The sequence below is a fragment of the Peromyscus eremicus genome, chromosome 1, assembly GCF_949786415.1.
Source record: "Peromyscus eremicus chromosome 1, PerEre_H2_v1, whole genome shotgun sequence".
In the NCBI taxonomy this organism is placed as follows: Eukaryota; Metazoa; Chordata; class Mammalia; order Rodentia; family Cricetidae; genus Peromyscus; species Peromyscus eremicus.
In genome coordinates, this window is record NC_081416.1 from 130,978,997 (window position 1) to 131,006,757 (window position 27,761).

General features: G+C 45.8%; 1 protein-coding gene and 1 long non-coding RNA gene across 3 annotated transcripts in view; one reads left to right on the forward strand and one right to left on the reverse strand.

Moving 5' to 3' along the window:
• The window catches only part of LOC131919089 (uncharacterized), a 28,931-nt gene extending 17,964 nt beyond the window's left edge, over nt 1-10,967 (forward strand). For both annotated transcript variants that reach the window (XR_009381158.1, XR_009381159.1), the window contains exons 2-3: nt 7,660-7,758; nt 10,401-10,967. This is a non-coding gene — a long non-coding RNA (uncharacterized LOC131919089). The remainder of the gene's footprint in view (nt 1-7,659; nt 7,759-10,400) is intronic.
• Adamts17 (ADAM metallopeptidase with thrombospondin type 1 motif 17) overlaps nt 1-27,761 on the reverse strand; it is a 321,166-nt gene that overhangs the window by 75,082 nt on the left and 218,323 nt on the right. Inside the window, 3 exon segments of the mRNA XM_059273139.1 lie at nt 1,394-1,551; nt 10,397-10,477; nt 23,792-23,912. Coding sequence (XP_059129122.1) covers nt 1,394-1,551; nt 10,397-10,477; nt 23,792-23,912 — 360 coding nt within the window.

A 27,761-nucleotide genomic window follows, 5' to 3' on the forward strand; every position in this document is an offset into this window, starting at 1 on the left:
ATGATCATCTGCTTAATGGTGCCAGCTGTCCCTGGCTGCCACCCATGTGACTGCACAATCCCTTCCTGGAAGGCTCTCCCTTTGAAAAAGATAGGTGCTTTGCTAGTGAGGAGCCAGGAGGAGATTCTGGGGAGGAACCCCAAGGTGGAAGGAATGAGACCAAGAGAGAGGTAGAGGGCTGGGGAGATGCCTCAGTCAGTAAGTGCATGCTCCAGTAAGTAATGTGCATGCTCCAGTGAGTAATGTGCATGCTTCAGTCAGTAATGTGCATGCTCCAGTGAGTAATGTGCATGTTCTAGTCAGTAATGTGCATGCTTCAGTAAGTAATGTGCATGCTTCAGTCAGTAAGTGCATGCTTCAGTCAGTAATGTGCAGGCTTCAGTCAGTTATGTGCATGTTCCAGTCAGTAAGTGCATGCTTCAGTCAGTAATGTGCATGCTCCAGTCAGTAATGTGCATGCTTCAGTCAGTTATGTGCATGCTTCAGTCAGTAATGTGCATGCTTCAGTTAGTAAGTGCATGCTTCAATAAGTAAGTGCATGCTCCAGTCAGTAAGTGCATGCTTCAGTTAGTTATGTGCATGCTCCAGTCAGTAATGTACATGCTCCAGTCAGTAATGTGCATGCTTCAGTCAGTTATGTGTATGCTCCAGTCAGTAATGTACATGCTCCAGTCAGTAATGTGCATGCTTCAGTCAGTTATGTGTATGCTCCAGTCAGTAATGTGCATGCTCCAGTCAGTAACGTGCATGCTCCAGTCAGTAATGTGCATGCTCCAGTCATTAATGTTCATGCTCCAGTCAGTTATGTGTATGCTCCAGTCAGTAATGTGCATGCTCCAGTCAGTAATGTGCATGCTTCAGTCAGTAACACATATGCTACAGAAGCCCAGGAGCTGAGTTTGGATCCTCAGCACGCATGAAAAAAGCCAGCCATGACATCATGAGTGTGTAATCCCAGAACTGTAGGTGTGGGCAGAGATAAGGGGATTGATGAAGTTTATTGGCCAACTAGCCTAGCCAAATTGATGAGCTTTAGGTTGTGTGATGGACTCTGTCTCAAAATATAAATGTAGACAGCAATCAAGAAAAGACATTGGCTGCTGACCTCAGCATCTACACGTGCGCACAAATGTGTACCGGAATGCACATTTGCATTCCCTCAAGAACATGTTCATTCGCCACATACACACATCATATAAACACATTGCACATATGCATATACACACATAGATGAACAAATGAAAATAACAGTGAAGAGGGAAAGGCCTCAGTAGCAGGGAGCCTTGCAAACTCCTGGGAACCAGAGGCATCCCCTTTCACCCAGGTCCTGGGAACAAGACTAATAAACCCACGAAGATGCCAGCTTAAGTAAATGTCCAGGACCAGCACTTACCATCAGGTGCAGTGGCACCGTGGTGGGTCCCTTGGCTGAAAATTTCTCCCACAGGCCTCTTCTCACATAGCGGACGGTTGTTCCCGCAATCTGGAACTCTCCAGGGAGTTCGATCTTCCAGTCGCTGTTGATGGATCTCTTACTGGAGTCTTTGAGAGCTAAAAGGGAAATTGAGCATTGGAAAATCAGGACCATTTAGTCTGTCCTCGGAGGGAATGTGGGGTCCTGGTTGAGCCTGAGGCTTCCATGAGGGCACGCAGGACCTGCAGTGAGAAGATTGTACTCTCTGGGCACCAAGGACACAAGGCTAGTCGACAGAAAGCAAACTTCTCTGGTTCACAGGAGAAAGAGCTGTGAGGGCTGATGGCACATCTTCCAACCCAGCTGCCTATCTCAGTACCGCTTCCAGTAATGGGATTGGGGGAGAGGCTGGAGGCTGGAGATGCCAGGGTCCAGTCCAAACCTATGGTGGGAGGTGGCTTCCTACCTGACGAAAGGGTTCTACACTGGTATATTCAAGGCCACAAAACATGTCTTGGAGCTTTAGGCAAAGCTCATCCATTCATTTGAGACTAAAAAACATTAACAAGTATTAGTTTACTATTTTTGGGTTCAGTGCAAGAGTTGATTATGTGTATAATATATATATATATATATATCGATATATATCTCGATAATTGCTATTCTACATTCTACGTGTGAAAGAGAACACACAGGACTTGTCTCTCTGTCTGTGTCTAGTTTACTGCACGCCCCACAATCTCCTACAGTCCTACCCTCCTTGCTGCCAAGGACAGGCCAGAGATGGTCAAGTGACCAACATCATCTCTAACCCAGTTCTGCTCAAACCCCCATGTAGCTGAGTGACCTTGAACTTCTGATCTTTCCGATTCTACCTCTCTAGTGCTGGTTACAGGTGCATCCCATCATGCCACGTTTATACACTGCTGGGGATTGAACCCAGGGCTTCCTGCATGCCAGGCAAGCACTGTACCAACAGAGTCACATCCCCAGCACCTTAAAAAAGAGCTTTGTTTACTTTTTTATTTCTATTTATATGCACGCGTATGTATGTTCCTTCATGAGTTCATGTGTGCCGCGTGAGGCAATACCTGCAGAGATCGGAAGAGAGCACCAGGAATGGAGTCACAGCCAGTTGTGAGCCACTGTGTGGGAACTAGGAATTGAACCAGGGTCCTCTGCAAGAGGAGCGAGCACTTTAACCCCCGTGCTATCTCTCCGGCTCCCTCCCCCATTTGAGATAGGGTTTTACACAGTAGCCCAGGAAGGCCTCGGCTTCCCTGCAGTTCTTTGCTTCAGGTGTCAATCACTCTGCCAAGCTTGATACTTCTTTAAAAATGAAATGCAAATAGCTTACAAGTACTTAAAAATATACTCAAACCAAATCAAACCCAAAACCAAACAAGGCAATCCCTCCCACCTGAACTCCTCACCCTCACAAGTCATCAGGGAGATGTAAACCAGCACACCCTCGTCAGCATGTGCTCAGGGATAAAGCGAGAGTTAGCTAATGGCGGTAAGGACATGGAGGAAACCGTGCACAGGTGGCTGGGTATGTACACTTCTCTGGCTAGTATGGAAAATTCATGGGAAAAGCATAGGTCCAGCACAGGATCTGTTTCCCCTACTTCCAATAAATATCCACAGGCAATGAAATCAGCACCGTGCAGAGATGTGCTACAGCAATGCTCACAGCAGGCAGAGCATGGAGTCAGCTGAGATGCCAACTGATAGATGACTAGATCAAGACTATGTAGAGTACATACACAAAATGGAGCATTATTTAGCCATGAAGAAAAAAGGTAAACATCCATCCATTTTACTGTTACCTCCCCTGAGCCTTTGGAAGGGCAATGTAACTCCAGTATCCCCCAAGGACCCAACACCCCCACATGGGGAAAGCGAATAATCCTGTAGAAAGTGATGCTGTTCCGTTACACACTTAGGCATGAAAACCCCCAGCTACTCACAGATGTGGTGACAACACCTGGCAGCTGCCAGGAGGGATAAGGGTTGAGCTCTGGGCATTCGAGACCCCACACTCTCTTACTCACATGTCTGAGGCACAGCTTATGGGGGTAAGGGCATCCATGCACTGCTACCTCCCACAGTACAGACTAGGGTCATACCGCCTTCTTGCTTAGGAGAACCCTCTGTGGTAGAGTTCTGATGCCCTTTGCTTTTGTTGTTGCTATTTAGAGAAAACCACTGCATAATACAAACAACAACAATAACAAACCAGGATCTAGTCTGGCACTTGATGACTCAAAGTGACATTAAGTCTTAAGGTCATTCTGCAAAATGAAACTCTGATGCACTCTGGTCCACCACTGGAGCCCTAACACCCCCGACTTCTCCATCTCGCTTTGGAGCCCCAGTTTACAGTCAATAATTTCAGAGACCCCGCCATGTCCTATTATCTCCCTGCAGAGACTAGCAACTAAACAACCCACTAACCACCGATTTTGGATACGGAGACTCACAGGGGTGTCTGGAAGCTGAATCTGTCAGCCATGCTGGGTCAGAAGCCTGAGGTTGTTGAGGTCTGCTCAGACAGGTGGCTGCAGGATCTGGGGCAGGTCCAGCCTCGGCTCCCTGGTTTGTGTGATGCTACAGTCCCAGCAACTGCAGTGGGGGAGCAAGCTTGGGGCATTTCAACTGTTGTTACCCGGGGAACAGGTAGGGTACTGTTTAACATGGCGACGTACTGGTGAGGAGCATACCCCAGGGAGGCTGCATATAGGAACTAAAGGATTCCCAGACTCCAGGGAGGGGCTAGGGAAGGGAACACTCTGTTACCTGGAACAGGTCTACTTTGTTGGAGACTTTCTGCCTACTGAAAAGGAGGTGAGATCACAGGATCCCCAATTTTTCTCTTCTGTCACCAGCTCCTGCAAACTACTATTTAGGAAGCACCTCTTCATGCACCCTTACCCATTAACCTTCCCAATGACTCTTGGAACTACGTTCTTCACATGTCAGATGAAAAAAAAAAAAAAAGGAAGAACAGAGAGGTTAAGGAACTTGCCCAATGACACTCAGCTATAAAGTTGGAGCAACGAGACCTGAGCCCAACAGACCAAGCCTCACACTTGGCATATCCTCTTAACTGAAGGGGATAGAAGCATGCGTTGTCTTTCAGCTTCACCGGAAGTTTGGGAAGTCACTTCTTGCACATCATATATACTTGATTTGAGGAATCATTGTAGGCTGGTAGAAAGTTCCAGAACAGAAAAATGAGGGGCTGGAGTGCCCTAACAAAGAATGAATTGAGGATGCCCATGGAACAGCAGGGTTGCCTCTGCCTGTCTCTCTGACTGTTCTGAGAGTTTTCTGGCAGGGGGCTTAGGACAGAGTGCTGCTGTTCTCAGGGAACTCACAGTCTGGGGGACAGACAGACAGCAGAGTGACATGACACAGCTTCATCTACTCTGAGAGAGAGGCACACTGGGGACTTGGGTGTGTAAGTGACAGACAGGCAACTGGAGACGGCTTCCTGGAAGAAAGACACTATGCCTTTATCTATGGCAACCAGGAAAAGAAGAAACTTCTGGGAGTGCATGGTAGACCTAGAGGTGGGGCCCTGACTCCTGACCCTTGGAGGCTGCAGTTAAGATGATCTCCTTCGGCAGGAAGGCAGGGGAGCAAGTAGAAGGTGACAGCTATCCTTTCCCACAGGTCTGGCTAAGGAGATGGGGGTCAGAGGTGGAGGGCAGTGGTAGGCAGGAGGTGGATGGTGATGGTCACTGTGGCTGGGGGGGAGGTCTCTGGAGCACTTGCAGCTGTCCACAAGCAGGAATCAGTGAGATGAGCCACATGCCACCCCCAGCCATGCCTATGCCCTTACTGGAACCCACGTGTCACACAGACCAGAGGATCGGGGTGGCAGCTCGCTCTTCTCAGCAGGTCCCACATGCGCTGACCTTCGGCATTCCCCCATTGGCCTCCCTTCCCAGCTCAAGGCTAGGGCTGGGAGTCTAGATGCAAGGTGGCCATCTTGACTGTCTAACATATTTGCACCTAACCTTTTTCTGTTTCTCCATTTTCAAGAACCCCACCCACCCCCGCCCCCAGCCAGCTTCTCTTGAGAATGTTTTCCCTCTAGTCATAGGGACTATGTCCAGTTCTGGGTTTTGGCTACCTTTTGCCTTAGAGAGAAATACTTTCCTTCCTAGGCATTGTCCAAAGACATAAACCTGATCTGGCAGCACACGGGAAGAGCCCCCCAGGAGAGGACAGGAATGTTGATAGAAGCAGACACTGTTTCCTGTCACCTCATTTGAAACTCCAAGATTCAGCAGCACCTGAAGCTGAAGCCCAGTGACTAGGGACTAGATTTGTTTGTCACCCAGGTCTTTAGGAGGCCAGCCTCACTAGTCATGGCAAGGGCCCCACAGACAGAGGAAGAAAACTACTCGTGTGGGTTCCTCAGAGTCACCTCAGCTCTTTACAAACACAAGCTCCGCAGTTAAGAGATGTGGCGGGCCGAGCACACGCTCCTGGACTACTGCTCCCATCCTGCAGTACCTGCATAGGTGCCTCCCCCCCCCCCGGCTTTGTGTGCACACCTTTGTGTACAGGTGCCTCCCCCCCACCGGCTTTGTGTGCACACCTTTGTGTACAGGTGCCTCCCCCCCACCCCCGGCTTTGTGTGCACACCTTTGTGTACAGGTGCCTCTTTCCCCCGGCTTTGTGTGCACACCTTTGTGTACAGGTGCCTCCCCCCCACCGGCTTTGTGTGCACACCTTTGTGTGCACAACTTTGTGTACAGGTGCCTCTTTCCCGCCAGCTTTGTGTGCACACCTTTGTGTGCACACTTTTGTAAGATGGTTAGGTAACTTACTGAATTATGCACTCAAAATCTCCCTGGCCCATGCCCAAAGCCCAACATCTGGGAGGGAAGGGTTGGGGAGAACGTCTAGACAAGAGAAAAGGCACGTTTAGGGTTGGGGGGCGGTGACTACAGTAAGCTGCCGAGTCCCAGGGGAGCCACGGTAGAAGCAGTGATTGTGACAGCGAGGATGGAGGTGAAGCCCATGGAGGCCCCGGCTGCAGAGCCCTCTGCTCATCAGAACGGGGTCCTCAGAACCGAGCTGTGCATACTTCCCGCTGTGATTTCTCAGTGGAGGCAGAATTTGAAATAAGAGCTTCTGTAGGCACGGGGACAGCTTCTAACCCTTTTGACTTGGGTGGGAGTCACCAAGCAAGACACGAGCTTTCTAAGTTCCTCTGTTCCGCACAGAAAGTAAAAATCAGAACTTAGCACTTGGCATGCCTTTCAAAAGGATGAAACTTCAGTCTCGGGGTCTATTGGGACCCCAAGGTCATGTCTGAGAGTGAACAGGTAGCTTCTGTGTGGAGTCTCGTGACCCAGGGACTTGGTGGGACTGTCACCTCTTGTCCCCTTCGGCTGCAGCAGGAGCTGCTGTCCTCCCTTCTGCCAGTGGGCCTGAGCAGGGTTTGGGGAAGGGGTGCTGCTCTGAGCAGGACCTCGTCCTGAGGCCGGGGTATGCAGCACACCCAGCTCCAGACATCAAATCCTCTTTGTAAGCATGTCAAGAAGCAAATCAGTCGACACTAGGATTTGGGGACTCTGCGAAGACTCAACAAGGTGACCCAAAAGATCACACCCGCTCGGATTCACAGGCAATAACCGTTCCGAGCAGAGGAATGGGACGGACTCCTGCAGTGGTTTATTCCATCGGAGAGGTCCGAGGTTCTGGTTTATTGAGATCCCTCTAGCTGCTTCTGCCTGGGCCAAAGGCTGGATGTTTTAAAGCACAATCTGAAAACAAGGGCGCACGCTTTGTGGACTTTCAATTGTTGGGCAGGCTTTTTGCAGGGTACCCCAGGGACAGGTGCACCTTTATTTGACCACCAGGGCAGAACAAGATCTCTGCACAGCCCAGAATATAATAAGGTCACATGCTGAACATCCAACCGTTTTCAGCTCGCACTCTTCTCTGGGTGGATATTTTCCCACCATCTTGGGACTTTCAGGCACCGTAAGTGAAGACAGTAAGTATTCCCCGGAGCGAGGAGGGGCATTCCTTGTCAGAGCTGGCCTTGTGAAGGCAGGCTCTCTCCCTGCCTGCTTGTTCTCTCCTGGCTCAGAGGGGTGCAGAAGACCAGCGGGTTCTTTGCAGTTTTCCCCTCCCGGAGTCAACTGGAAGACCTGACCCACAGTCAACCTACTTCTACTCCTGGCACTGGGTCAGTTTTTTTCCCTTTTCTTTTCCACCAGGAGTCCAGCCAGCACTGTTCTTAGCCATGGATACAAACTGTGGAGGCATTTCCTGTTCCAGGTGGTTTGGAGCAGAAAGCCAGCCAGCGTGGGCTGAAGGTAGGCGGGGGTGAAATTCTTCAGGAACTGCTCCCAGCAAATGTGAGAGTAATTCAGAATTACACTGGGTTGACTTTCAAAGCTCCCAGCCCTGAGTGGAAACACGGCCTGTTGGAGCGGACTCTAGAAACATAACGAGCGAGCGTGGACCACCTTCAGGCTTGCTCCCGTCTGTGTGCCAGGGCCTGAAATCCTGGGATTATGAATCTGGGGTAAGATAAGGGGACCGAGGCGGGTTCCAAGATCCCATGGAGGCACAGTGCTGCTTCTGGGAGCCAAGTCATTCAGACACTTAAATCAATCTTCTTGGGATACAGATTAGCTTCTCTGCAGTGCACACAATGAAATGTCATCTCCATCAGTCAACCTCTGGCCAGAGTTGGACTCCACTGGCAATTCTGAGGGTTTGCAGGCTGCAGTGAATTCAGACAGAGGGAGGAACTGGGCATACAAGTAGGCCTCCGGGGGCTTCGGCTTGCTGTCTGCGGATCTAGCACAGCGATGATACTCTGTGGTATTTTGGGATGTGGGGGGTCAGGTCTCTAAAGGACATCACTGTCCAGTAACCGGGAACCACAAACATGGGCATTACTACTCTCCTTTGAATATGTGGCCTCTAGGCTTCCACAGTAGAGCTGACAGGACCAATTAACAGCAATCCCTCTGCCCCCAGCAGCATCCACCAGTTTTTGGTTTTTTTTCCCTCAGACCCTGATGTGGGTTCCAGCGAAGAGTTCCTTTATATTCTAGGGCTTAGATATTGAGGATTTATTGATTCTGATATTGTCCTCTGCCATGTTTACACTCCATAGAAAAGCAGAACTGGAGGAAGTCTTATCATTTCATTCAGGCATGTGGGGATGGGACAGGCAGGATGGGTGCTGGGGCATCTTGGGAGCCCAAGGACTTTACCTGCTGAGTACCTGTTGCTGGCCTTATGGAAGAACTGATGTGGGGCACTCAGAGCTGGGCCAGCTCTTAGACCACTGGCTTCATAACTTCGTAAGATAGGGGTGAGAGTGGACCTTGGCCTCTTGTGGAGCCTCAGTGCCCCCCTTAGGAACAGAAGCATGGTTCCCTGGGAAATGATACATTCTTAGAGGGCTAGTTAGGAAAGGTAAATGTTGGGGAGACCCTGAGTGGCAAGACTTCTAATGCCAACGTTGTGGAAGTAGACCCAGCTTCCACAGGTGAACAGGAAGGGGTGGGGTCTCCAGGAATTTAGGAAAAGGCTGCCACTCTGGAAAAGTTGTCCGAAGCAGCACACAGCCTGTTTTAGGCAGCGTTCATAAGCATCGTTCTGTGTGGGGGGACAGAGTGTGGTAGACTTGGCTGGGATGAGGCCGATGTGCAGTGTTCCTTGGAGTGTTCCCCCTCAGCCAGTACAGCACGTCACCGAACGCTCTATAATAGTGCCATCGTCATCATCTAAGGCTCTACACAATAGTACCACGGTCCTGATTAACACGGATCTGCTAGAGATTGATTCTGCGTCTGTCTCATTAGAGTTAACTCAAGTTGTGACCACCTCTAAGAAAGGCAGGGATACTTTTGTATAATCTGAAAAGGTAGGAATGTGGTCTAATACACAATTTCTTTTTCTATCAGTGTTAAAAGTTCATATTAAAAGGTTTCACGGGCAATTCTGATTTACCCCAAATACTGAGCAATTATACCCCCTCCCTGACACCTTGCCTCACAGGCTGAATAGGAGATCAGCCATGTCTCGTTTGAAATTTAAACCAAACAAGGACCATGGGGTTTAGACTGACCAAAGAATATGGGTGACAGCATTTCTATCTGAGTGAACCAAGAGCAGAGCGGCCCCTGAAGTCCTAAGGAGTGTTTGTGTTCTCCCTGAGGCCTGTGAAAACAACGCAAGTTCAATGCAGTGCCCTGACTCCCTGCTGCTCAGGACCAGCTGATCTTTGCTGGAGGTTAATGGCAAGACTGGAATCACTCACAGGGCCTCCTTTCACTGGGAGTGGGGACATGCTTCACTGAATCAGTCCCTCTATAGGGGCAATGAGCCCCAGTCAGGGCAGAATCCAACCCTGTAGAGATCGTAGGTGTATGAGCTTGAAGTCAGCGGAGTTGGTCACTGTGACGTTAGGTACCCAGAGCTTAGGGAAGGCCAGTACTGCTCTGTATTTCAGCTGATCACCATTGCTCTTCCCTCAGTAAGAGGCAGCTTCAGAGAGTCGGCAGGGGCTTGCTGAAGGATGAGCCACGGCCTACACTGCCTGGGCTAACTGCACAGGACTCTTCAGCAGTGATTTTGGCAAACACGTCCCTAACACCTCATGGATTCCTCCACATTTTCATTCTCCACCCTGTCTAAAAGTGAGGGTTCTAATTGACTCTACCCTACCCACCCGCCCCAAACATACCTTGGATCTTGCTGCCAAAAGTGCTGTCTGGTCCATTTTGAGTACTTACAGTATTAAAATGAGAGCGGAGGGGTAACACCAGGGTTCACCTGGGACAAGGTGTACAGGAGTGCACATGCGAAGGGGTAACACCAGAGTTCACCTGGGACAAGGTGTATAGGAGTGCACGTACATGCAACACTAGGAGGAAGATGCAGAACCAGAGCTGCTAGAACCTAGTCATCAGAATCAGTAGAGTTTTGTTTTACCCAGGAAACTGTGAGCAGGCTTGTCTTCTACCACACGGATCCTCCGAGCCCCGGCCGGAATGACAGCAGCTTCGATATAACCTGTGGTGACAAGATGACATACAGCTGAAGCACACCTCAGTCCTGGATCAGAGGCCCCTCCAGACGCCTCCATCTAAACTACCCAACCACGCCCCCCTGTGGTGGGCTCAGAGACTGCAGGCTGACACAGGCTGAGAGCGCAAACACCAACTCACACGGAGTTCTTTCTTCTAAGTCTACAATTTCTTGGCCATTCAGTTTCTGGAACACTCCACTGGTATGCAGTCTATGTTGAGGTGCAATTCCCTCTCTAGAAGATGTATTTTTAAATCCCAGAACCCAGTCACTCTAGAGGGCAATGACTACAATCAGGACGGAGTCCGACCCTGCAGAGCTATGTAGGTGTCTGTGTGTGCTAGAGTGTGCTGTCATTTGGAAATAGGAGAGTTGCCCATGTATTTAGCTAATATGACGTCCTATTGGAGTCAGGAGGGCCTTAATCCAATATGACATGATACCTTTTTATTAAAATTAAATTTACTTATTTGTTTATTGTGTGTGTGGGTACCTGTGTCACACTGCATGTGTAGATAATGTCGGGGGAGACTTAGGAATGTCAGTTCTCTCTTCCCACCGCATGGGTTCTAGAGATCAAACTCAGGTCATCAAGCTTGGCGGCCAGCACCCTTATCTGCTGAGCCATCTCGCCAGCCCTAAATACCTTTGAAGAAGGAGGGATTTGCATACAGGTATGGCACAGGCAATCACCTTGAGAACATGAAGGTGGAGACTACAGCGACGCTTCCACACACCAAACAGCACCAGGGTACCCACCACCAAAGGCCAGAGGAGACCAGACCGACCCCACCCACACCTTCATCTCAGACTTCCTGTCTCCAGGCTAAACACCACAATTCTCTTGTTTCTGCCACCTGGCAGCGGCACCTTGTTCTGGCTGCCTGGAATCAACATGGACACACATAAGGAGTGCTCTGGCCCCACACATCTGTTGGAGGTTCCCTCATGCTCTGTCACAGTTTGACTTTCCTCTGAACATCCTTACAGGATCATAACAAAAGGCAAAGAGATTCATCCTACAACGAAACCATGATTTCCCCTTGCTGTACACCACCTCCTGCCTCCACTACCCTGGCGATGATTTCTGACTGTCAGGGCATATACTTTTTCCTGCTTCCTTGATTATTTCCACGTAGTGTGGGAGCTGTGCATGCGGTGGCGGCTGTTCGTGGTGCTTGGAAGTGGGTAGGTAGTAACCCTTCAGGGTGGAAATGCCGTGGTAGCTGTCAGGGAGCCAGTCAGGGAATGTCAAGTCAACTGGGAACACTGTGTCAGTAAGTGGCCCGATGTGACTTTGGGATTCTGGAGTGCAGACTGGTAATCATTTACACCTGTGTCTAGGCTTGAGCCCAGGGTCTGCATTTCCCTTAGCCTCTGTGAGGATGCTGTGTGTCCCAAATGTGATCACTGAAACACTAGAGGGACTCATATTTAAAAACACACTTATAGATTTCTAGGTCCAGCTACACGAAGGCTAGAAAACGTCTGGAGGGTTATTTACAGATTGATTTTCTCACAATACAGATGCTCTTTCATTATAAAAAATAGTGCTCAATAGTTAAAGCAACCTAATCAAACTAAAAACTAAAATTTGACTTATACTGCTAAAAAAATTTGACTTATACACTAAAAAAACATATTTCAACATTTTATCAGGCTTTTCAACATGTCTTAGTACCTTTAAAAACACACACACACACACACACACACACACACACACACACACACACACATTCTTTTCTGTTAATCTGATGCTATACATTCTTGTAAGGTACAAGGAGAATTTAAAATACAGCCATGCGATGCACAAACATTCATGTAAAGTTAAGCAAGCACCATGTATATGAAGTAACAAGAACATTCTTTTGCAAGGTACAGATCCACACCGCATCTAAACCAGTGGTTCTCAACCTGTGGGTCGCAACCCCTTTGGCAAACCTCTATCTCCAAAATATTTACATTATGATTCATAACAGCAGCAAAATTACAGTTATGAAGTAGCAACTAAAATAATTTTATGGTTGGGGGTCACCACAACATAGAAGAAGTATATTAAAGGGTGGCAGCATCAGGAAGGTTGAGAACCACTGGCCTAAACCATGGAGAGTGTAAATACTGTTTGATTGCTCTGAGGTCTTGTATTGTTGGGAAGAAAAACACAACCACAATCTCAATAGATACAAAAACAATGGATTAACTTCACTATCTCTTCATGACACAAGCTGTTCAATCTCTAGGGGAAAAAAAAAGAACTTCCCTGCCTCACCCTGTTCTCAAATATCTTTTTCAATGGAAAAGATTCTTATGAATGCTAAACGCTATCCATCTTTATTCATTTTTTTTGCTGATTACAACGGGAATAGATATATTATTCTGCATTTCAGTGTGTGAAGGTAAGGTTATTTACATGTATATATCACATGCATTGATTATAGTATAACCATAGTAGGCCTGTGAGCTGTGAGGGACAGGACAGTGAGGTACAGAGCAGGAATTTCCCCTGGCTTATAGTGTAATTTGTTAGCACATGGGTTTACACACACCAGTGAACTCACTTTTATGATAAAACAATTTCTATTTTTTTAAGTTTACACAAAATACATGAGATACTAGACTGTAGAACTTTTATGAACAGTTGAATCTTAAGGACACTTTATCCCATTTATCTCTCCTATTGGAAACACCTTTATCATTTGATATATGGTCACTTATATGTGTTCTTGTAAAATATATTTGGATAAATATATATAATATTTGTATTTGTCCACATTGTACATGAATGTCAGGAGTAGCATTATAACTCAATATCATATGATACTACAATATTTTAATAAATATTTGCTATTTTAAAAACATGACCTGTCTGAAAGGTCATATGCATTACTATATATAGTCCTGCTTCACGTTTTTGTTTAAATTGTTAAGTAGTTGATGCAACTATTTCCTTGGTGATGGAGATTTATACAGGTATAAAATAGGCCCACAGTCATCAGAAATGTGCTCAGGTCGCCTCCCTGCCTTCATTTCGTGACAGCCAATAGAAGGCTATTGGAGTCTTACAACTGCTCCAGTTTTTGAGATATAAGATCAAGCAAGATGCTACAAGAAATGCTGCCTACACTGTGGATGGTGAAGATTGTGTGCATGAGGTAGACTTTAATCCCTTTGAGAGTGGGGATTCAGGAAATCTAATTGCATATAGTGCCAGTAATTATGTGGTTATTGGCATGTGTACATCCAGGAGGAAGAAAGAGATATCGAAGGAATTCAGTACAAAACACTACGGACATTTCATCATAGAGTTGATGGCATAGCCTGGAGCTCAGAGACCAGGCTTGATTCACTGTCTCCAGTAACCACATTTTGTACTTCAGCTGCTGAAACGAAGATTAGATTGCTTACTTCGGATCTTCAAGATAAAAATGAATATAAGATTTTGGAGGGTCATGCAGATTTCATTAATGACTTGGTGTTCCACCCCAAGGAAGGCCATGAAATTGAAAGTGTAAGTGATGACCACATCTGCCGGATTTGGAGCTTGGAAGGGAAGCAGCCACCTCATTTTCTTCATTCTCCTGGAATGAGTGTGTGCTGGCACCCTGAGGAAACTTTTAAGCTGATGGTTGCAGAGAAGACCGGAACAATCTGGTTTTCTGATAACCTAGGGCCCAACAGGCAATTTCATCTCTTCAGTCAGAACAGACACCTTAAGGTCAGCACACTGGTGCTTGAAAAACACCTTCAAAGTTGGTGCTGTTGCAGGAAATGATTGGATCATTTGGGATATCACCCGGTCCAGTTATCCTCAAGAGACAAGACCTGTTCATATGGATCGAGCACACTTATTTAGTTGGTCTGCAATTAGCGAAAACTTATTTGCAACCACTGGATATCCTGGCAAAATGGCAAGTCAGTTTCAAGTTCATCATTTAGGACACTCTCAGTGCATCCTCCCTGGTTCTGTAGCTGTCGGGTCTGTTCTTTCCTGGCATAGAACACTCGCGCTATGTGCAGGTGGAGGAGATCACAAGCTCTTGTTTTGGGGGACAGAAATATGACTTCCCTTTTTTTTTGATCCTACACTTTGTAGTTTTAGTATATATTTTGGAGAAATCATTATTTTTGTATTAAATATACTGTAAATTTAGAAATGTCTCAGTTGCCTTTTCTGATAAATAAAATAATAAAGACTTCTTGAAAAATTAAAAAAATAGCCTGTGTTAGGGATAGTGCTATGTCATGGAAAATATATGTGTGAAACTTCAACAAGATATCAGCAAACCCAGTGGAGCAACATCTTAAAAGAACTGTATTCTATGATTCAATATGGCTTACCTCAGGAATGCAAGGTAATCACCCATATTAATAAGAGATAAAATCTACATGATTATCTCAATAGAAACTAAGAGAATACTAGGAGCAGAAAGGGAGTATCCTCAACATGGTAAAGGTTATCTACAAATAATCTCACAGCATAACTAATTTCAAAATACTGAAAGATTTTTTCCCCTTAGGATCAGGGATTTTAAAAAGCATATCTTGCTTGCCTTTTTTTATTTAACAGTGTACTGGAGGATTTTAGACAATTTGGCAAAAGTAAACATGTAAATATATAAATACATGAAAGACAAAAGTAGGAGCAAAAAAATGTAAGATTATACTCATTTGCAAATGCTAACATCACATGCACAGCAAATCCCAAGGATAAACTAAGGTAACTGTTGGATGATATGAGACCAATTATAAAAATCAGCTGCATTAGGAAGGAACAGTTGAGAAACTGTTTAAGTACCTTCTAAAAACAATAAAAAATTTCAGAATAAATTTAAGACAAGATTTGTAAGTATTCTACACTGAAGGCTACAACAAATTGTTGAGACATACGAAGGAAGATCTAAGTAATTAAAAGATATCCTATGTTCATGGATCAGAAGGATTTCTTTTTGGGGGTTGGGGTGGAGCTGGGACTAGGCTGGGACTTGATCTAGGACCTTGTGCACCCTAGGAAAGCAAAGCAGGCTACCACTGAGTTCCATCCATAGCACCACAAGACTTAATTACAATAAGGGAAGATATCAAATGATTTGTAGATTTAAGGTGATAACTATCAAAATCCCCCCAAAGATTTGTTTTTGCCAAACACAACAAATTGATCTTGAGATTCATATGGAAATGCAAGGGTTTCATGATAGTCAAAACAATATTTCAAATGAAATTGGAAAACTCACACTCTGATTTCCAAACATTTCAGCTAACTGCACTAATCAAAACAATGTGGTATTGGCATGAGGATAGATAATTCTATCAATGGAATATGACTGAGAGTCCAAAAGTAAACCATTTGCTGCTTATTTAAAGTAAAGATGCCAAGAATATTCAATGGAGGAAGAATAATCTTCAACAGTTGGGATAATTGGCTATCCCCTGTCTCAGACCATACCCTCCAACAAAACCCAACTAACTATAAGTAGATCTCGGACCTAAATGTAAGAGGTAAAACTACAAACTTCTGAAGACAAAACAGAAGTTAATCTCTTTGCCCTAGGACCAGGCAGTAGTTTAATGTTATAGCAGCAAAGGAAAGACAAAACTTGGATTCTATCGAAGTTAAAAAGCTCATCCTTCTCCATTATGGACAGTGTGAAAAGGCAGTTCAAAATGCTGGGGTAAAAAATCATTGTTAGTCATTTATCTCATCAAGAAGCTGCATTTAGAATAAATAAATAACACAATTTAGCAAGAAAACAAACACCCCAGCTTAAAATAGGCCAAGATTCCAATAGGCCTTTCTTGAAAAATGATAGACCTGGTCATTATACACACTCATGAACATACGCCATATGTCACGATCACTAAGGAAGTGCAGGTGGAGAGGACGAGGTACCACATCTTACCCACCATAACTGGTGCATCAAAGGGCAGCAGAGGGACTGGTGAGCAAGTGGGGAGACTGGAACCCGAATTCACTGCTAGTTAGAATGCAAGGTGTCTCAGCCACTTTGGAAAAGTTTGGTAGTTTCTCAAAAAGTGAAGCACAGAATTTTTCTGTGACCCAATTCTATCCCTAGGACTATAACACACACAAAGGAAATGAAAACATGTGTTTGCATAAAACTTGCACACAAAGTCTTATACCAGTGTTAGTTGTGGTAGCAAAAACAATACAAAACAAAACAAAAACCTGAAACTGATGATTGTATTGTAAACATGGTCTAGCTGAAAAAATGCAGTAGTATTTGACAAGAGGAGAAGAGATGTTGCTGTATGTTGTAACAAAGACAAACTTTGAAAACACTATACTAAGTAAAAGAAGCCACACCACCTATTCGGGACTGTAGTTATGTAATGTTCAGAACATGCAAATATTGATATATTCTGTATTGATATACAGAAGTAGATAGAGAAGTTGGAGTAGGAGGAAAATCTGGAAGGGTGACTAATTGGTTTCCTCTAAAAATGCTTCCTTTCTTTAAAAAAAAAAAAAGGCTACAATTAAAACCACCATCACCATCATCACCACCACCACCACCACCACCACCACTACCACCACCACCACCACCAACAACAACAACAACAAAACCAGTCCCCTCCTCCCCCTACTACACTCATTTTGAGATTGCACTAGATTTTGTACCCTAGATATTTCTTAGAGAAATTAGTTCCTTCTGGGGAATTTGAAGAATTATTGGATTCTGGGCATACATAATAGTGAAGTGTCAAAGATAAAAACTATTCAGGGTCAAAGTGATTAAAATATTTTTCAGAATTTCCATTTAAACCAGAAGCCACACACTTGGGAACAAGATGAGCTTGTGCATCTGAGCTGTGCTGTGGGTGGTGGGGTGGTGGGGTGGGGTAATGTGTGGGTGGTGGGGTGGTGAGGTGGTGGGGTGGGGCAAGGTGTGGGTGGTGGGGTAACGTGTGGGTGGTGGGGTGGTGTAAGGTGTGGGTGGTGGGGTGGTGGGGTGGGGTAGGGTGTGAGTCGGGGGGTAGCTGCCGAAGGGTGGGGTCTTTTTTTCTGTTTTGTGACTAACAGCTTGGTAGCAGCATCATGAACTTGCAACATCTGAGGCCGTGTGTGGAGCTGCCTAGGTCTTAATTAGTCGATTTCCCAAATTCCAGAGCAAGGAACATTTGCAGCCAGGCATGGTCACCATGCTATTTTTAAATCTAATTTTGGCATAAGTTGCAACACCGAAAGGGCATCTGCTTTCTGTCTCTTCCTGTGCCTCTCATAGGGTGGAGACGCTCATCAACAGCGGCAAGCTCAGGGCAGATGTGCAAACCAGGCCAAGAGAAGTAGTGGGGGCGTGGGGGCTCCGCTAGCCTTCCTTTCTATTACTATTTTCTCTGTTCCTTTCTTTTTTCATCTATCTATCTATCTATCTATCTATCTATCTATCTATCTATCTATCTATCTATTATCTATCTATCTATCTATCTATCTATCTATCTATCTATCTATCATCTATCTCTGTCTATTTATCTGAGACAGGGTCTCTCTATGTAGCCTTTGTTGTCTTGGAACTTGCTTTGTAGACCAGGCTGGCCTCAAACTCACAAAGATCATAGTGATATACCTGTCTGTCTCCTGAGTTCTAGGATTAAAGGTGTGAGCAACATGCCTTCTTAATTTCTCTAATTTTTATACAAAAGGAAACAATAAAAAGAAAGACCATGAAATGAAAGGCAGGCCACGGCCTCTCACTGTTCTCTAGCCAGCTCTGACCCAAAGCTCACAGCCTACACTAGGTGGTAGGACTAGTGACCAGGAAGGGAAAGAGTGCCATCACCAAGACTCAAAGCGTCTTGCCCCTCAGGTCAGATGTCCCAAGACTTAGTCACAGATTATCACATGGAATGTAACCAGAGGAGAGAATCACTCTGAGAATGCAGAAGATCGATTCACATTTTAGGGAAGGAGCAAGGCTTAACTAACCTTAGAGCAGTTTTCTGTTACAGTTTCGGTCCCAAGCAAGAGGGAAACAATTTGGTTTTGCAAAGAAGCCATGGGGGAAAGCAAGTCTTCGCCATTGCTCCAGGACACATGCCATTTTTGTCTCAAGTGACAGGAATGGTGACCTCAGGTTTGTCTCAACTCTACCGGTTAATATCGTCAGTCTATGGACTTTTTCCCCTGTGAAATTACGTTTACCTGAACTTTCCAAGTAGATTTTCTTCTAGAAAATTTGGGTTTATAGTTTTGTTGTTAAACAATATTGACTAAATACTGGAGAAAAACATCACTGAGATGTTAGGATAGAGGTATAATCCTGATGATGTCCTTTTTCTATGTTGTATCAAATGAATGGGAAAACAAAGAGATTTTATTTTGTTAAACAAATCATAAGATGTCCAGAAAGGATTTTGCTAAGTTTCTGCTTTTCTCTATTGACAAAAACTGTGAGAATTTAGACTCTTTTCAATTTATAATGGGATGAAACGCTCATTGTGGGTTGAGAATATCTGAAGTCAAAAGTATGTGCACTACACTTAATCTCCTGATGGTCACCGCTCAGCACACTGTGTGGCACAGCCTGCTCTCATTGTGTCCTTGTGGGAGCAGTGACTGCCACAACATCTCGGGAGAGGATTATACTGCAAATTGCAAGCCTGGAACAGAATGAGATCCAAAATTCAAAGTCCAGGTCCTATTGAAAATGGATGGCTTCCTCAGTACCATGAAGGTGAAAAGCTGTGGTGTGAAATATTGTGAGTCGGGGACCATCTGTGTTACTCTTTGTTGGGAAAGGTGGTTCTCGATTAGAACTGAAAAGACCTCCTTGCACTCAAGAAGCCCATGAGTGGAACCCATGCTTTACCTGACCCTTGGAATGTGTGGTCAGTAGAGCTGAGTCAAATCAAGGGCATCGCCTTCATCTCCACCGGGAAGGCACCAAGATCCCCTCGGCCAACAGGAAAATCCAGTCCAGTGGTAGGGAGATAGGGAAACTTCCCTATGAGGGAGGCACCAATCAAGATGAGCTTCCCTGTCTTAGCATTTCTTGCTAAGGTAACAAATGTGGTTGATAATAATACAAAGCTACCCATGGCATGCTAAGTTATGTTTTTGCCTAGCCTCTCAATTCATGGTTCTTTTGTCTTTAATATTGGTTTTAGTTTAGTTTTTCATTGCTGGTATGTGTCCTATATAAGTAGTCATTAGCCTTTGTTTTACCCATGGCTTCATTTATGACTCATTCTTACTAATTCTATTCAGAAAACACTCAGTCGTGTAAGCAAGAGCCCCACACCAAGCATGTCACCTTCAGGACCGTGCCATCTAGTCAAACATCTTACATGAGAAACATTTGGGAATTGTCTGCCACCACACGTGTGGACACCTTCATACAAAGATTGTTCTTGAATGAGAAAAAGAAAACAGTTGTAGTTGGTGTGTGCACATTTTAGTGACTGGTCTTGCTCTTCTCAGTCACAGCGGAACTTAGTATCCTCAAATGACCATGAACTTTCCCATAGAGCAGCCATTCCCCACACCTAGAGATGGAGCGGAGAACTCAGGATGTGGCAGTGGCTCAATGCTAATTGTTAAAGACACAACATGATGTGAGTCTGTCCATATTTAAAAAGCAAGGCCACGTCAGCCTCTCTGTGAGGAACCTACTGTCTCTCCAAGAACAAAGTGCAAAGGGATTCAGAACCCATCAGGCATCTTGGTCAGGCCCCAGTGGGAACTTTGGGCTAGCTGCATGCTGGATGTCCATGGGAACCAGCCACCTTTCCAGTTCCAAAGAGAAGGATGGAATCAAGATGACAACATTAAAATGACAAGTTAATGCCTGAAGGAAAAGCCTCATGGCAGAAAATTTCAACCCATAAATTCAAATAGCCTAGCCACTTCAGTCCAGTTGAAGGCTTGGGAATTTTGAAGTCCATCCATTAGAAAGTTGGTTTGAGTTGATTTCTTCTACCTATGAATAGCTAAAAGGCCTTGTCTGTTCAGGACTGGGAGGGGTGGGCTGGGGCAGCAAGCATTCTACACTTAGGAAGCCAGTTGGCCAGGCGAGGCATCCAGGTCTTCCGTCATAGGTTTCTTGCTTATCTAGGGCACTGTGCACACCTACCCTGGATTCTCAGCTCAGGGGCTTTTGTAAACAGACCTGGGAGAGTTCAGGCTAGGGTCAGGCCTTCATGCAGGACCTGGCAAAATTTGTGCTTTTGATGTTGGTTTATCTCTCTGTATGGCGTTTCTCTTTGATACTCACCCTGAAGGATGATAAGACATTCCTCCCATCGTCTTTCCTCAGAGCTGGACACAGATGAAAGTGACCTCCCTATCTATACCAACAAGATAGGCAAATCCACTTGACTGGGGTCACCGAGATGCCACATGACCTGGGACCTTCTCGGGAATTCTCTGCTGAGTCTCCTTCAAATATATGGATTCACCTTTAGCCAGAAGTGTCTTTCCACTACTCTGGCTCCCATTTGCTTTTCAAATCAGCTTTTATAACTGATCTAGAAGCAGGCCCTGGTATGGTACCCTACCTCGACTGTGACCAATGTGATGACTGTATGCCTGATATTGAAATGTAAACATGTCAAATAAATGTTCCCTGGGTGGGTGGGGGGCAGTGTGCAGGCGACCCATTGCAGTATCCCGTGTTTATGCAGTCTAGAACATCATTGAATCCTAGAACATCATCAAACCCTATGCAGCTAATAATCGCTCACATGCAAATGAACATTACACAGATTTTCAGTAAACCAAATGCACACTGACGTGATCTTACACTCATGGACTCGGGTGGTGAAGATTTAAAAATCAAGACGAAACAAAACCCTGCCTCGTGTTTTAAAACTAGAGTGTGACATTTGGCAGCTGCTCTGAGGTGACTGCTCACAGGCAGTGATGCTGTTTGCTTGCCTTCCTCTGAAGGTTTGTTGGGAGAGGGGTCTGTACTCCAGCAGACAGAAGTAAGCATATTAGGCTACAAGTCCTGGTGAGACAGTTACCCCAAAGACGCTCCCCCTGTGATTTTCAGTCCATGGAAGACTCACTTCCACAGCCACAGAAGTTCAACCTCCTCAGGAGGACACACAGATGGAGCCCAGCCCTGGGTGGACAGAGACAGGAGGGCAGGGAGAACAGTGCCATGGAAAGGTAAAGCATCTCCCTAGGCCAAAATGAATGCTCTGTCCTAGCCCGGGCGGTCTGACATGTGAGCTTCTGTGTCTACCTCCACCTGGTAGAGGATTTCAAAGATTGTCATAGAACCTTCCTTAGTGTTCTGCTGAACTGACTAACAGGGAGGGATGAGTGTGGCTGCGCTCAACCCACCTAACGAAGAATGACGCAGCTTCACTCAGCGCGCGCATGCGCGCACGCGCACACACACACACACACACACACACACACACACACACACATGCTTGCTATAGTGTGCATGTGGAGGTCAGAGGACAACTTTTAGGAGTCAGTTCTCTCCTTCCCCAGTGTGGGATTGAATGCCTGTCATCAGGTCTGGCAGCAAGTGCCTTTACCTGCTGAGCCCTCTTGATAATTCTAAATAAGGTTTCTAATGCTTATATTTATCAAAAGAAGTCAATACTAAATAGTGACCCTTTGCCAACTGTGGAGGTTTTATTCCCAACTGTAATAACTATATGAGGCAAATCCAGGGTGGCCAGAGATGAAACAGTATCAGATACACCAAAGCAAACAGCAGAATCAGTTTTCGAGCTGTGCTGTCCACGGAGACTTTTGATGACAAGGATATTCTCTGTCTGACTGAGACCCAGCAGCCCTGCTGGCAACAGAGAACCTGAAATGTAGCCATAATTTTTAAGTTAGTTTAATTTCAGCCAATTATGATTTAAACTTGGGTAGACCTGAGTGTCCAGTGCATTTTGTACCGGACAATTCAGTTCCAGAGGACACAGCCTCCTCAAATGAACCTATTCTAATGGTAGCTCCTTCCATGTCTCTCTGGAATGATGTGATGCATGGAAATTCTAAACAATTTTTTAAAAACATTCATTTATTTTTTTTTGTGTGTGTGTGGTGATACTTTATTTGTGCTGAAATGTGATATTTTATTTGTATGTTAATAAATAAAGTTGTCTGAAGATCAAAGGTTAAATAGCCATAAAATAGAAGTCAGGTAATGGTAGCACACACCCTTAATCTGATCACATGGCAGGCAGAGTCTCTGTGTGTTCAAGGACACAGCCAAACATGGTGACACGAGCCTTTAATTCCAGTACCAACCATAGAGACCTGGAGGTCTGTATAGACAGGCAGTGACGAGGAAGTCATGTGGCTGGGCTTAGAGCCAATGAGAAGGAAGAACAGGAAGGCAATAAAAACACTGGTTAGATGGGAAGAAGCTCTCTCTGTGGAAGCTACTGCTGGTGGTAAGCCAAAGCTAGTTGTGGCTATTGCTCTGATCTCTTTGGCTATTAACTCTGTATTTGGCTCTGTGTTTCTTATTTAATAAGACTGTTTAGAAATTCGTCTACGTGTGTGTGTGTGTGTGTTTGTGTGTGTGTGTGTGTGTGTATGTGGTGTACACATGTATGTGCATGTGCCATAGTGTATACATAGAGGTCAAATGTCAGCTTCTGGGAAGTGGTTCTCTATTTCCACCATGTGGGTTCTGGGGATTGAACTCAGGTCATTTTTAAGCTTTGTGGCAAGGGCCTTTACCACCTGAGCCATCTCTCTGACCCTAAAATTCTGATTTTAAATTTAATTTTGCATTTGCAGTTATCTCTGGATTTGCTTCCTGAATAGTGTGTCTCTTTCATGCTTTCTAAATGGCATGTTCCTGCAGACCAGGTTCTATCTACCCGGGAAGGCAGACTTCCACCTTATCCTATGGGCTGTTCTGTGAGACAGAGACTTACAACCATGGTTCTGTTCTCTCATTGGGTCAAACTGAACTAACATGTTTCTATGCAAAGCAACTTGTAGGAATGAAAATGGAAGCTTTTCAGCCCAGATATGCTCAGTTCACGGTCCCCTGCTTACATTACTTTTGGTGATGTTGGTGAGTGAATGCCCACAAAGGCTCTGAGAGGTCACTCTGTAGGTCATTTGCCTGCCTATTCTTCCTCATTCTCTCCCGTAGATGTACTCAGTACCTCACTGAATGTCACAGGCTTATGCCCTCTATGACAGGAGACCGGCAAACCACTCGTTTCTGGAAACATCAGCCAGTGGCTGGAAAGCTCAAGAAGACTCAGCATCTTAGTGTGACATACAAAAGTCAGGCTACCATTAGCACTGGGGCAAAGGAGATGAAATTTACAGCCCTTGGGCCCAGTACTCACCTGTCCCCCGGGAGTGGCTGAAGTCACCCTTCACCACACGGCAGGTCTTGCCGTCCCCGCTACAGACACCACATCTGTCTTCTTTGGCCGCAGACCCGATGATGCCATCACAGCCAATTTTCTAGAAAACCAAAGAGCTGGGTTCATCTGTGTTTTCAGATTCAGTGATATTTTGAAGCAGATGCCCTGCAGGATTTGTGGGACTGATTTCGCTGAGAGGCATGGCGCCTGGGGGTTCAGACACATTTTAATTATCATTAAATTCAAAAGAGAAAACAACAACCACCACCACCACCAGAATTAAGATCAGAAGTCTGTCTTTTTATCTTTTTACAAATTTATCAAATGTGTTTAAAAACATGCATTGTGGAATAAAGGAGCCCTGCTACCCTAAAGCAACTATAGAAATATCATCTGCATCTCTCCAAGAAGCGGGAACTACTTGACTCTACCTTGTTAGAGCAGAAATGTCTGGGTAGTGATGCAGGTAGCTGGAGGGGGCATGGTCACACCTTACTTCTTACTCTGTGAAGTCGTTCAGTGGAAACTGACAAGGGCCGAGAGATGGAGCATCCCAGATCATGGAGTTTGCTCAGAGCAAAAAGCTCACTCAGCCTATTTCCCATTGCTAAAATGTGTGTGAGGTTCTGCATCCCATGTCTGAGTCTCACAGTTACTCTATCCAGGCTGTTGGTGGCGCAGTCACAAGCCAGCACCAGGACTGGCCCCTCACCCCAGCCTTTTTGTTCTTTCTTTCTTTTCTTTTTTTTTTTTTTTTTCGAGACAGGGTTTCTCTATGTAGCTTTGCGCCTTTCCTGGAACTCGCTTTGGAGACCAGGCTGGCCTCGAACTCACAGAGATCCGCCTGCCTCTGCCTCCCGAGTGTTGGGATTAAAGGTGTGCGCCACCACCGCCTGGCACCCCAGCCTTTTTGTATTGCCTGGACCTGCTTCCTTTTGGCTTTCCCACATGCTCCTGGCTCTAGGGCTTTCTTCCATTGGATTTCTGTGATTTCTAAACCACTCCTACGATGTCCCAGCAAGTCTCTGGTTTTACTGCTGGCTGCTGGCCTTGCAATTCAGTTAGGGCTTCCTGATTATTAAGCAGCCCCGGATGTTCTATGTAAACACCCCACATGGTCACCATAGCTTCTCCCAATGGCGGTGAGTTTCTCAGGCTGGGGCAGGTCTCCACGTTCTGCCCATGCTGCCTGGTGCTATGGCAGTCGCCTCTTGCATTTGGAAGCCAGGCCTGCCAGGAGATCCACGTCAGAACATCAGCGAATCTGAGGCCAGAAGGGCAACCGCCAAGGCAGTTGGCCAACAGGGCACTTTCTCTCTTTGCTCAGGTCAGGGAAAGGAGTCTACTATGTTGGGCAGGGACAGACACTTTTCTTTTGAAATGGAAGCTACCATAAAGCACAATTAAAGTCATGACTTCTGAGTGTCAGTGGGGCTTTAACAACTGCATTTAGGAGCCTCAGTGTTCCAAGAGAGCAAGATGACGGAACCCAAGGAAACAGTAAGTGCTCCCCAGCCTTCCCACAGCATCCCGATGATCCTGAGCTGTCTTTCCATTAACTAATCTTCAGGAGACCCACTTCTGAGCTCTCCAGTTCCTGGCCAACACGTGCTGGCCAGGGTGCTGCTCTCCTGGAGAAGTTAGGGTGTGTGACACCTAAGGTCAGGAGTGCCTCATGGCATAATTGAAAGTGCAAGATGGCACGGGACTGGCAAGCCAGGCCCAGATTCTCTTTGGTCAAGACAGTTCCTGTGACACATGCAGATTGAAGCCAGAGGAGAGCTAGTTCAGGGCCATGTGCAGGAGTGGGCCATGGCAGGTCATGTGGAGAGGCCACAGTTTGCCCAGGAAAAATAAGTATTGGTCTCTACTGATTCCATGCCTAGACGTTTTGCCCTGTCACCCACAGCAAAAAGCCTCCTGTCACCACACCTGATGGCCAAGGCGTCATCTCCTCTTCTGTATTTGCCATACTGTGCCACCCACACTATCTCCAGTTTGTATGTACTTGTCTCTCTGTCTTCACTGGGAACTGGTTCTAGAACCCTTCAAATACGGGAAGATCCAGAGATGCTTAACTTCCTTACAGAAAATAATGTAGCGTTTACACAGGCCTTGTACACATTCTCTTGTATGATTTCAATTGTCTCTGGGGTGGAGGGGTACATACAATAATGAATATAACGTAAATGCTATGTAAATAGTTTTTATATTTTTATAACTAAAATATAATAAATTGATATTTATTAATGATGACAAGAAAAAAGCTTGCATATGTTCAGCAAAAATGTGACTTTTTCTGAAATATTTTGCAGCTAAAGTTAGTGAAATCTATAGATTTATAGGATCTGTAACATGGAGGGCTGGCTGAACCCTTCATTCAAGGCAGTCATTGAACACCTACTATGTCTAACCTGAGGGTGAAGACATGTAAGAAAGCAGAGAAGCTATGTGGAAACAAGCAGATACATCAGAGCGTATGACGACTCCTGCCTGCTTCTCCCCCAGCTCCTGTGACTCTGGGTCTCTCCTTACTTTCCCGGCTGCTGGGAGTGGTCAACTGAGTACATGTCAACCTTCTACTTCTCTTTGGCTTTCTTAGTAATTCACCTTCTCCACAGACGTCAACAACCAAATGTCTTCAACCTAATTCTTCCTCCACTCTCCAGACACATATAGTCCCAGGTCTGCTGTGTGACCTTCCCGGAATTCTAGACAGTTTTGGATTCAGTGAGTCATTTCATCTCCAAAGCTGCTCCAGGCCAACTTGTACATTTTAGTCAGACACTACCTGTATGTCTTGACAATGGTAAACACGTCACCCTAGCCTGAAACCTCTAAGCCACTCGATTCTACCCAGTTGTCTGCCTAGCGTGGCATTTTTGTCTTCTGATAATACCCAGGGTCTATTTTCCTATGCTCAGGGCCACTCTTGGTTTAGAACCTTCTTGCTCAGGATATGCATGAACCATCACACTGTTGGTTTGCCCCTCAGTGCTACTGATCTCCTCCTGAGGATACTCAGTGAGGAGACCCATGACTATGGAATTCTACTGCCTAACGTATCCACACTGGCTCTCTACAACATCAGCTCAACGCTTAGCATCTCAGCTTCTCTTCCCTGATGGTCAATGACTGTCACCTTGATTAGCTTGAGAAGTGCCTAGGAGACTAGTAAATCAAGCCTATGGGCTTACCTCTGGGAGTGTTTCCAGGGAGGATTAACTAAGGGAGGAGACCCAATGCATCCCAAGGTGGAGGGTCCAGGTAGGATAAAAGAGGAAAAAAGAAAACAGTCCAGCCCAGACATTCTCTCTAGACACTGGTGTGAATTGGTGTGAATTGGTGTGAACTGGTGTGAACTGCTCTGCTCTGCCAAGCTTTGTCTGCCACGGAGGACTGAAGCCTTGGGAACTGAGCTAAAGTAAATATTCCCCCACTGTGGGGCAGATTTTTTTCAGGTATTTGGTGACAGCACTGCTAGAGTCGAACACACCTTCCTTCTGCAAATGCACCCTGAATCTCATCACTTCCTAGTCTGCCTTGCATGCCCTGCAGCTTCTCTCAGCAAGGTGAGCTTCTGTAACCGTCTACTCAGACCCCACCACAACGAACGTCAGGGACCAAGACTGCTTCGCTCCTCTCCCTCAGTGCCCCTATCACACTTGGAGCAAACCCAAATTCTCCCTGGGTCCGATTCCTCTGGGTTAGGCCTGTCTCCCACATTCCACTACCCTGCGTTTGCATGCCTAGACTGAGGCAGCTTCGCTCTTGCCCCCTTCTGCTGGGAGATCTCTGCCTTTAGCTCTCCTGGAGTTCTCCAAAACCATCATCTCCAGAGGCCTGTCTCGTCACCCTGCTCAGTCCTTCTCGGCCTTCTTGGTCACACCATCATCACTGACTTTTCTAGGGCAGTATTTTATTTTCTCCTTTACATACATCAGCGCTT